The 12,082-nt window shown below is 40.9% G+C and overlaps 1 gene segment (V, D, J or C) and 1 further gene; both read left to right on the top strand.

Annotated features, from left to right (window-relative positions):
• Nucleotides 1-12,082, top strand: part of Igh (immunoglobulin heavy chain complex) — a 2,751,187-nt gene that overhangs the window by 1,699,556 nt on the left and 1,039,549 nt on the right.
• Ighv9-4 (immunoglobulin heavy variable 9-4) lies at nt 10,145-10,438 on the top strand. The segment is given in 1 exon segment: nt 10,145-10,438. A coding segment is annotated over 1 exon segment (294 nt).

The following is a 12,082-nucleotide window of genomic DNA, read 5'->3' as shown; positions in this document are numbered from 1 at the left end:
CTGCTAGAGCAATTTTCGTCCAAACACAACATCTGGCCAATGACTTCCATGACAAGTTTGACCAGGCAATGGCTACCACTACAGACAGCCTTGAGTCTCTTCAATACCAGAAAACCTCCTCAGCAGGAGTTTCTCTCTAAAACCAGAGAGCCCAGGATTTACTGACTGCTGAACAGGGAGGGACTTGTGTTTTGCTGGGGGAGAAATATTTTTATGTCAAGGAATCTGGGCTGGTAGAACAAGATACACAAATGTTTAAAGAACTCCATGGGAACCTCTGGGCATTCTGTATTCCCAACACTCCTACCCCTTGGTACTCTAACCCCTGGGTAGCCTGGGTTCTTCATCCCCTTGGCCCCATACTAGCCATTGGAGCCTTGCTTCTCTTGGCACCCTGTCTCATTCAGTTTCTAAAGCAGCAGATGAGTAGCATTGCAAAAATCACTACCAATCAGGTCTTGGTTCAGTATCAAACTGTTACCAACTTAGGAGACAGTTATTCTGGTGACACCCCTCCCTCATAAAAAGAAAAGTGGAATCTGTGGGGCAATCTGCTGCATACAAACAGCCTAATTTCCAGTCAAGCATAGGTCTTGAACCCTGGTGGGACCCTATGGGTGGTGATTTCCACCTACATGGGACAGAAGTTGTTCTATCATGTCTCCTGGACCCCTGGCTCCTGTCAAAGTTACTGTCCCCACAGCTTCCAAAGGAGAGTTGTGTGGCTATGAGTCATGTAGGAGTATCACCAAGCCTTCCCACATGCAAATAAGGTTTTCTCCAAACTCTCAGTCCAAGCCAATGAGAGCTACCTGCTGTTGAACAGAATCACCCCCAAAATTATATATAAATCCTATCCAGGGAATTAAATGTGCACATGAACTACCTCTTCATCTGAGTCTTTTGTTCCAAGAGCTGTAACACTTTGGAAGAGATCTCACCCAAAGAGCCACCTGAGGTCCTACTGTACTCCTCACCGAATAGTCGGCTTCTCCTCTATGAATGAAGGACTCGTTGTGTTCGGTTCCACAATCTCAATTCACTTGAGGAAAGTAACAGATGGTTTTCCTGCTGAGGAATGAACTCTATGGCTCACTACCCAGGTCTCTTTAGTCATTTTGTACTTCCTCCTGATTATTAACTTTAATCAACTGAGTCTTGCTTCCAGACAGTCCTGCCCTAGTTGGAACTCTACAAAGAGCACTAACATTAACTCTAACCTGACTGCAAAGGAGCAAATAATTTGTTGTTTTTCCCCATAACCTCATTATTGGTAGAAAAGAGTTATTTTCATTAAAAAAGAATTTATGTGAGATTTTATCTCACAAAATTTGATCAAATGGACATTTGTTCCTTCAATATTCTTATAAACAATAAGAAAAACCATTCACTAATGGTACATGTCTCTTAGGGAGTAACTCCTTGTGCAACATGAAAAGATGTAATTTAACTCATTCAAAGTAGTAAATTTTTTAAAGTATTAACAATTTTAAAGGACTGGACATTTAAAAAAGAGATGTTATAAAAGTAAATTTAATTTATCTGGCAAAAATATGTAAAAATCTCACATGGTAACATTTACAGACAGCACACCAAGGAATTCATTTGTGTGCCATAAAGGAAATAGGGCACAGAGCACAGAGTAAAACATCTCTCATTTTACTTTTAAATTTTGTGAATAGAAAGAATTATGTCCATAATGACCTCCATTATAGTCTGTCTTTCCACTACCCCTCCTACCAAATGTTTCTCTTTCTTTGCCATTCTTCCTCCTACTTCCATGCCTTTCTTCTCTGTAAGTAGTCCCAACCTGTGAGTACTCACCATTGTGGTATAATTGTTATATCTCTAAGGCAGCACCTCTTAGAACTTGTCTCTATATTCTGGCTCTTACAACTTATTCACCTATCATCCATAATGTTTCATAATCAATGGAAAAAGGGGCTATCAATATTTCATATAGTCCTTAGCACTCCAAAGTCAACTATTCTTAAACACTTCAGCTTGTTGTGAGTCACTGCATTCATCATCCCTGGTAGAAAGTAAAACAAAAAGTACTGTGAATATATATCAAATGCTTAGATGGGAGTTTTAACCCATCTCTAATCGGCAAAATCTCTTCTGACTCTTACCAAGGGCCTATTACCTGCAGCCATAGGCTTTTGGCAAATTTAATAATACCAGGCACTCAAGACTAGTGGTTGCTACTTGACAAATTCATGCTAAGCCTCTATTGTTTGCTTTTTGATTGTTTTATTTATTTACATTCCAAATTTTGCCCCCATTCACAGTACCCCCTTTCAAGAGTTCTTCAACCCATTTCCATTCTCCTTTGCCTCTGTGAGGGTGTGCCCCCAAACACCCACCCCATCACCTACTCACAACTCTAACCCCCTCCTCAATCTCCAAACTCCCACCCTGCATACCACTTCCCTGGGGCATCGAGTCTCTACAGGATTTGCAACATCCTCTTCCAATGAGGCCAGACAAGGCATTCCGCTGAGGGTCATTAACCAGGACAAGTATATCCTTTGGTTGTTGACTTAGTCTCTGGTAGCTACAAGGGGTCCAGGTAAGTTGATAATTTTGAGGTTACCATCCTATGGGGTTACCATCTCCTCCAGGACTTCCAATCCTTCCCCTATCTCTTCCACAGGGGTCCTTGACCTCATCCAATGATTGGCTGTAAATATTTACATCTTTCTTAGTCAGGTGCTGGTAGAGCTTCTCAGAGGGCAACCATGTTGGCTCCTATATGCAATCACAACATTGTGTCAGTCATAGTTTCAGGGTTTGGAACACACACATGGGATGGATCCCAAATTGTTCCAGTCACTGGATGTCCTTTCCTTCAGTCTCTGCTACAGTTTGGCCCTTGTATTTCTTTTAGACAGTAACAATTCTGGGTCAAATAATTTAAAGATATTTTGGTGTCCACATCCCTTCACTGGGGCCCTCTCTATCCACTAGAGGTGGTCTTTTCAGGTTCCATCTCCCCAGTGTTGGGCATTTCTGCTAATATCATCCCAATTGAGACCTGAGATCTTCTCACATCCCAGATCTCTGGGTCTTTCTAGAGGTTCCCCCTGTCCTCCACCCACAAGAGCTGCATATTTCCATTCATCCTTCTGGCACTCTGAGCTTCTCTCCTGTCTTCCCCCATACCTGATCCTGTCTCCCTTTTACTTTCTCCTTCTCCTCTTTCACCCAGGTTACTCCCTTCCTCTAAAGTCCTGGATTATTTGGTTCAACCTTCTAAGTGGGATTGAAACATGTTCACTTTGGTCATCCTTCTTTTTAAACTTCTTACTGTTTGTGGATCTTAGCATGGGTTTACTGTCCTTGGCTAATGTCCACTTATCAGTACATACATACTATGAATGTCATTTGGAGTCTGGGTTACCTAACTTGGGATGATAATTTCTAGATCAATTAATTTGCATACAAAATACATGTTGTCCTCTTTTTTAAAATTTAATTTTATTTGTAATTCATTTTTTACACTCCATATTCCATTCTGCGCCACTCCCCATCTACTCTTTGACTGTTCCACATTCCACATCTATTCCCCATCCCACCCTGTCACCACCTGAATGCCCCCCTTCCGCACTACACCTGACCTCTAAACTCCCTGGGGCCTCCAGTGTCGTGAAGGTTAGGTACATCATCTCTGAATAAAGAGAGACCTGGAAGTCCTCTACTGTTTGTGTGTTGGGGGCATCATATTAGCTGGTGTATGCTGTCTGTTTGGTGGTCTAGTGTTTGAAAGATCACAGAGATCCAGATTAATTGAGACTGATTGTCCTCCTACAGAGTTGCCAACATTCTAAGAGTTGCCCTCCTCCTAAGCTTCTTTCATCCTTCCCTAATTCAACATCAGGGGTCAGCTGCTTCAGTACATTGGTTGGATGCAAACTTCTGAATCTGACTCTTTCAGCAGCTTGTTGGGCCTTTCAGAGGGCAGTCATGATAGGTCCATTTTTGTGAGCTCTTCATAGGGATGGAAATGGAGAGGAGCCTGAGAAAATGAAGGTACAGCAACAGGCCTAAAGTAAGATCCAGATCAAGGGGAGGTCCCAAGGCCTGACACTGTTTTCCTCATTTTTAATAGTTGAGTAGTATTTCATTATGTAAATGAACCTCAACTTTTGTATCCACTCTTCAGTTAAGTGGCATGTGTGTTGTTTCCACCTTTTGGCTATTAGGAATAATGTTAATATGAACATAAGAGGGCAAGCGTCCTTATAGTATGGTAGAATATCTATTGCATATATAATGGACTATTCTAGTGACAAACCTTATATATCTAACTGAACCCAGAGAAGCAGAGTTGGTGCTTCCTAGAGTGTTCAACACTAGTGCCTGGTATTCATAGTACTTAAAAGTAATCTGGGGCTGGTGAGATGGCTCAGCGGGTAAGAACACTGACTGCTCTTCCAAAGGTCCTGAGTTCAAATCCCAGCAACCACATGGTGGCTCAAAACCATCCGTAAAGAGATCTGAAGCCCTCTTCTGGAGTGTCTGAAGACAGCTACAGTGTACTTACATATAATAAATAAGTAAATAAATAAATAAATAAATAAATAAATAAATAAATCTTAAAAAAATAAATAAAGGTAATCTGCATGATACCAGAAGATAAAGTTAAACACTAACCCAGCTAAATTACTTCAATTTTTAAGTCTGGACTCCCAAGGAGGGTCACATTGCCCATCCCCACAATGGCATACCTCCTCCTATAAGGCCACACCTATGCCAAAAAGGCCACACCTCCTAATAGTGTCACATGCTGGGCCAACCATATTCAAAACACCACAGGAAGCAATATGAGATTCCATGTGTTCAGCATCCCTGTCCAAAGTAAAAGAGTTCATCACATATTAGCATCCTTGTTCTCTAGATCTTATAATCTTTATGTGACCAATTCCAGAATTTTATATACATAACTTAAGTGTAAGATTTGTATTAAAGATGTATCAACTCTAGTTGGGCATCCCAGAGTTACTTGTTCTCTACATGGTTCCCTGATATGCACTTCTGCGATAGTCCCATCTCCAACTGAAAAAAAAAGCTCCATTGATAAGGGCATTTGGGATTTTTATCTGGGGCTATAAAGATAAGGTTTTAGAGTACAGTGAGAAATTATATGTTTGCAGGGGTAGCAACATAGTAGGACAAAGTGTTTTATGCTGGGCTGCTGTTTATTTTTCTGCTTTGTTAATATGTACAGTACCTTTTCGTTGAGTATCTAATCAACCTGAGCCTTGTTTCTAGTTGAGTCTAGATGTTGAACCCTGGGACCCAGTGGTGATAATTCACCTACATGGGACAGAAGGAGTTCTTTCATGTCTCCTGGAACCCTGGCTCCTGTCAAAGCTACCACCCCCTAGGCCCCCACAAGAGAAGAATGGCTCTTAGTCATGTAGGCAATGTCCCAGGCTTCTGACCTTCAGGCTAAACTCCTCCCTAGTTACCTAGCAACAGTAAAGATAACAGCATACCATAAGAGGGGCTGCTTTGCCCCATCTCAATCTCTTACTCCTCTTACCCCCCTTACTCTCCTCTCTCTTCCTCTTACTCTCTAGCCTTTCTTTTCTCTATCTGTCTCTCTCTCTGTCTCTCTCTGTGTGTTTCTCTCTGTCTCTCTGTCTCTCTGTCTCTCTGTCTCTCTCTGTCTCTCTCAGTCTCTCTCTCTGTCTCTGTCTCTCTGTCTGTCTCTCTGTCTGTCTCTCTCTCTCCTTTCCTCCTTCCCTCCTTCTTGGCCATGATCATCCTCTCTCTCCCTCTTTTACCTTTTCTCTTTCCCCCTGACTTTCTATAATAAAGCTCTAAAACCATAGACTGTCTCTGTTCATCAAGGCCTGCTGTGTTTGTACAATGGGATAGGCTTTCCTCTAATGAGCCATTTTTAATCTTCCATGGGAAGGTCATCCTTGGCTCCAGGCAAGTCCTGCTGCACTTACTCTCACCTGTGTGGGAACCTCTCTCCCTCAGGCCTCACTAAAATAGCCCCAGGCCACAGGGTATCACTCTGGGAACCCTGGATTTGGGGGCTGCTCCTTGTCCAACCCCCAGTTGAATGGGGTCAGTGGGTTAGATGCCCACCCATAACCAAGTGTAAAGTGTCAGGCAGACCTCCTTCATCTGCCTGCCCAGAGCATAAGAGGAACTCTGGCCAGACATGGGCTCTCTTTCCTCCCCTTTCTTCCCCAGCCCCCTTTTAGTTCATATATATACATATATGTATACATATACAAATACACATATATTGCTCACATGATCAGGGATAAGCCCCCTTTTTCAGAAGATGGAGACAAACACATTGAATCAGTGAATCATAACTGGAAAATATTCTGAAAGTGAGAAACCTCGGAAAACTCAATTCTAAATGGGTTATCTCCATAAATTCCCTCCCCTCAGGGCTCATAGAATCCAGCAAAGGTTGAGACAGAGAGGCAGGAAGAGTCACAAGAGCTCCAGTATAACAAGGGGAAAAAAGCACATCTACACAAATAAGGACGAATGAGGTGTAAGGCACATAAGACCACAAAGACTGTGACAACATGCACAAGGCCAGGTAAGATTCTAGAGCCAAGAGTAGAAGTAAATACAACCACTGTCCCTCAACCAGAATTATCTCCAACTGACAACCAAAGGGATGTAAAATTAATTTTTCCAACACATTCTTCCTGGTTATCCAAACTGTTTTTACCTGGACATAATACTAGATAGACTGAATCTAATATAAGAGAAAGAGGGAAAAAACCTAGAACACATTGAGACAGGGGAAATTTTCCCGATGGGAACACTGATGGCTTAGCCTCTAGGAATGTCAAGAAACTGCCATATCTAGGGATCCACCCCGTAATCAGCTTCCAAATGCTGACACCATTGCATACACTAGCAAGTTTTTGCTGAAAGGACCCAGATATAGCTGTCTCTTGTGAGACTAGGCCGGGGCCTAGCAAACACATAAGTGGATGCTCACAGTCAGCTATTGGATGGATCACAGGGCCCCCAATGGAGGAGCTAGAGAAAGTATCCAAGGAGCAAAAGAGATCTGCAATCCTGTAGGTGCAACAACATTATGAGCTAACCAGTACCCCGGAGCTCTTGACTCTAGCTACATATGTATCAAAAGATGGCCTAGTCGGCCATCACTGTAAAGAGAGGCCCATTGGACACACAAACGTTATATGCCCCAGTACAGGGGAATGCCAGAGCCAAAAAAAAATGGGAATGGATGGGAAGGGAAGTGGGGGGGAGGGTATGGGGGACTTTTGGGATAGCATTGGAAATGTAATTGAGGAAAATACGTAATAAATTTAAAAAAAAGAAAAAAAAGCTTCTGTTAGGCAAGGACACACTAAATAGGAACAAAAGTAGCCTATAAGTTAGGAAAAGTTCTTTACTAACTCGACATTCTATTTTTGATAGGAATAATGTCCAAAATATATAAATAACTCAAGTTGTTAGACTCTGAAATACAAAAAACAAACAAACAAACAAACAAACTAAAAAAAAAAAAAACCCAACCTAACTAAATAGTGGATTACAGAGCTAAACTGAGAATTCTCGATAAAGAAGTCTGTATTAGCCCTTAAAAATGTTCAACATTCCTTAGTAATCATTGAAATGCAATTCAAAGAAAACCCTCAGATTCCATCTTACACTAATGAGAATGGCTAAAATGAAAAACTCAAGAGAGAGTATGTTGTGGCAAGGATATGAAGAGAAGTGAATAATCCTCCCTAGCTAGTAGGATTTCACACTGACAGAACCATTCTCAAAATCAATCTGGAGTTTCTTCAGAAAATTGGAAATGCTACTAACTGAAAACTCATCTATACCACTCCACATTATCACAAGAATAAATGTTCCACTATGTTCTCAGCAGCCGTATTCATAATAGACAGAAACTGAAAGCAACTTAGAAGAATGGGCAGAAAAAAAATGTATTTCCTTTACACTGTGGAATACTATTCAGCTATTAAAAATGAAGACATCATTAATTTCGCTGTCAAATGTATGGAATTAGAAAATACATCCTGAGTTAGGCAACCCAAACCTAAAATTAATTTAATGGTATGTAGTAACTGAAATATGGATATAAGCCAAAAAGCAGGCCTTCTCCACAGCATCAGTATCTGGCAAAGATTACACGTAAATATTTCTAGCAGCCTTGCTCTTTTGTTTGCCACAAGAAGCCACCTATGATTGTGGCATCCAAGTACCAATACCAGAAAAAAGTAAGACATGATTTTGATGTATGATCTAAAAGTTATCAGAAAATTATAATTCTGCAATTTCCTCTCCCCCAAGTACAAATCATGGGGTACCTTTAAGACAGGGACTTTATGCCTGATAAGGAATGTGCCAAGAGGCTAATAAGATGCACTGACAATAATGGAAGGAGCTTTGTCATGCTACAGGGGCACATTCATACAGCAGGGGGTGCCAAATTTCCATGGTTCATTTATATCATTGAGCAAGGTTCACAGAAGGCCAGAAAGCACTTCCTCTCAGGCTTGGCCTTCCTCTTCCTTCCCAGTATGCAGAACAAACTGCAAATGTAACTAGCAATTATTGACTTCATTTGTCAAACGGTATCTATGCTATCCGAACATGAATAGTGCAGTGAAGAAGTCTGTCCTCACCTCACAGCACAGTTGAACTCATTTCTTTCATTGCTTCTCTCATTTCCATTGTATTTGTTCTGCTTCCTCCCTGCATTGTATCTGTCTATCCTTAGTTGACACTATCAACATAGAATGGAGCCTACCTTAAAAACACGGTATCACTTTAACTCAACAACAGGACACCTTGGTGATCACCCTTGTTCATAATTCTACTTCTGATGACCATATGTTACTTTCAGTCTGTACTGTTGGTTTTTCTGTCTCATTTGGAGCACTGATTGGAAAGTATTAAACACAGAAAGTAAGTAGAATTAGATCCCTCTCATGACTGGTAGTCTTATTAAGTTTGGAGTATAAAGGAGCAGAAATAATATTAAAATTAGAAAGGGTCTTCCTTAGGATTTCTAAATATCTAGCTCTGTGATTCAGTTTCTTCATATTAAAGCATTAAGACTTCAGTTTCAAAACTACATGAAATAAATGCAGAGTTTCTTAGTATGTGATTTTTCACATATGTTGATTTACTATTAAACTGTTCTTTCTCTTCAAATTCTTATTTTAATTATGAATCTGTGTGACATCTCAATAGAGGTCTTAGAGGACAGCACAATCAGTGTGAAGTCATAAACAGTAGATACTATAAGGCATAGGCTCAGCTACCTAGGGTCAGGTATCTGTGTAGGAACATCCTCATAGATGCAGAGAGAGGGAAATCAGATATGGGGTATCAGGGAGTAGGGGGACCAGTAAATGGGATGACATTTGAAATGTAAGTAAAGAAATCTGATTTGGAAAAGAAATTTATTTTAATTCTACATATTTCATCATGAAAGGTCACTCACTGGTATGGGAGTGCAGAGGACCATAAGAGTTTAGGAACAGAATCCATTTTGACTCTGTAGGCAAGGAAGTACTGATGCAATGGTCTCAGTGTGCAGAGGGCAGTATCCACTGGAGAGGATGAAGTCACTGAGTTGGAAAACAGAGCAGGACAGGCACCTAACAAGTGGTTGCTATAGCCCACTGTTACCCTTTTACATGTATAAGGCTCAGGAATAAGCAGTGATACTGTGAGGTTTATGTGTGAGAACATCACAGTATAAACACATCTCAATAGAGGTCTTAGAGATCAGCACAATTAGTGAGAAGTCATAAACAGTAGATACTATAAGGCATAGGCTCAGCTACCTAGGGTCAGGTATCTGTGTAAATCTGATTGTGTATCAGGTTTAGATCAATATGACTTAGGGAGGCGAGTCATATGCAAATCTAAAGAAGACTTTAGAGAAGAAATCTGAGGCTCACCTCACATAACAGCAAGAGAGTGTCCGGTTAGTCTCAAGGAAGACTGAGACACAGTCTTAGATATCATGGAATGGCTGTGGAACTTGCTATTTCTCATGGCAGCAGCTCAAAGTAAGACATCAGAAAAAATGCTCCAATGGGAACCAAGGCAGTTCCATGAATATTCACCTTCCTGTGTTCTTTTCACAGGTATCCAAGCACAGATCCAGTTGGTGCAGTCTGGACCTGAGCTGAAGAAGCCTGGAGAGACAGTCAAGATCTCCTGCAAGGCTTCTGGGTATACCTTCACAACTGCTGGAATGCAGTGGGTGCAAAAGATGCCAGGAAAGGGTTTTAAGTGGATTGGCTGGATAAACACCCACTCTGGAGAGCCAAAATATGCAGAAGACTTCAAGGGACGGTTTGCCTTCTCTTTGGAAACCTCTGCCAGCACTGCCTATTTACAGATAAGCAACCTCAAAAATGAGGACACGGCTACGTATTTCTGTGCGAGACACAGTGTGAAAACCACATCCTGAGTGTGTCAGAAACCATGAGGAGAAGGTGGTTCAGCTAAGCCCAGACAAAAAGTGAGAAAACATTCTCTCCTTCATTATGGACCACAAATACGAGCTTACTGACAATAGATAGAAAATTCACATATGGTGAGCCTCAGAATGTTCTCAGTGGGTTGTGACAGACTACCTTAATGAAAGGAGAAGGGAGTTTAGGGATCAGGTGGGAAGGGGGATGGGGGCATTCACGTAGATATGGGTTGAGATGGGGAGAATGTGTGGGATGTGGAACCGTCAGAAGGTGAATGGGAAGGTCAAGGAATGGAATGTGGAGTGTAAAAAATAAATTAAAAATAAAATTAAATTAAAAAAAAGAAAGGGCGAGGGACCATTTCACGGTATCTTTAATTGTATATATAAACTGATAATATGACAAATATCAATATACATATACTAACCTGTCAACAAACAATTCTGAAAACTCTACCTAAGAAACAGTAACATCAGACTCTATCATTCTGTCAGAGAAGATGAAAAATCCATGCTTCTATTGGCTTATAACACAGGGTGAAAAGACAAAGAACAAAGCTGTGGTTGGAAAAGTTGCCCAAGAATATGCTACTGTAGACAACAGATGTCCACAGACACCCATAACTGCAGTAGTACCCTGGGAGGGAGTGTTTTGATTACCTATATTAATCTTAGAAGACTAAACTGGGTATCACCATTTACTGAGCTTGAGGTCCTGGACTGTGTCATTATAGGTAGGGTCTTATCAAATGTAAACTTGTATGTGTTTATTTTCTCTCATTCTTTACCCTTGACTGAGGATATGACTAGGTGATTCATTTACTATCCTGAGTTTTCCCATGCTCATGGTGGAGCCAGGAATAATATGCCAAATCTATTCGGGTCCTTTTTGTCATCACCTATTATCACAACGGGAATGAAATTAAGCAAACAGAATGTGTAGCTTAAGAGACACATAATCATGACCTTCAGTCCTTGGGATATGTGATTGCATCCAACTTTGAAATTGGGAAGAGAGACACCCGCTTCCTCTGATGTGGACCTGGCATCTGAATTCTAGAGCAGCGAGGACAGAAGTGACAAGAAATCATGTTGGAATCTGCAAATGAACTATGGTGTTCCTTGAAACACTCTCTGTTCCTATTGTCTAGTTTCATTCACAAAGGCTCATGCAAATCCATCGTATATCTTGAGGAATTTTACTCTGACTTGGTTGATGTTCATTCTGTATATCAAAACATTAAAATGGCAACAGGAACTGGAGGGCACACTTCAATATCTGTGAGATAAGGTTAGTTAGTCCTAAGCACTTTCTTCCCATTAGCTATCAGACTATCCCAGTTTTCATCAGTAGAATCGCCTCTTTGATGCTCTAACAGATAGGAGATAAAATACTTTAAAAAGCAGTAGGTAGCTGTGACAAAAGTTACATGCAAGCTGTATGTAGAGGTTCCCTGTGACCATAAACTGATAGTTAAGTATTCAGACCCCATGACCAGTAGAATCACAGCTCCTCTTGCTATAGCCTTTAATGATAGGAGTTTTCAGGAAGAGATAGCAATTTCTATTCAAGGTAGTTACTTTTTTATATATTATGAGTTCACCTAGATCTTA

Source organism: Mus musculus, chromosome 12 (assembly GCF_000001635.26).
Source record: "Mus musculus strain C57BL/6J chromosome 12, GRCm38.p6 C57BL/6J".
NCBI lineage: Eukaryota > Metazoa > Chordata > Mammalia > Rodentia > Muridae > Mus > Mus musculus.
This window is presented reverse-complemented; position numbering and strand designations above follow the sequence as displayed.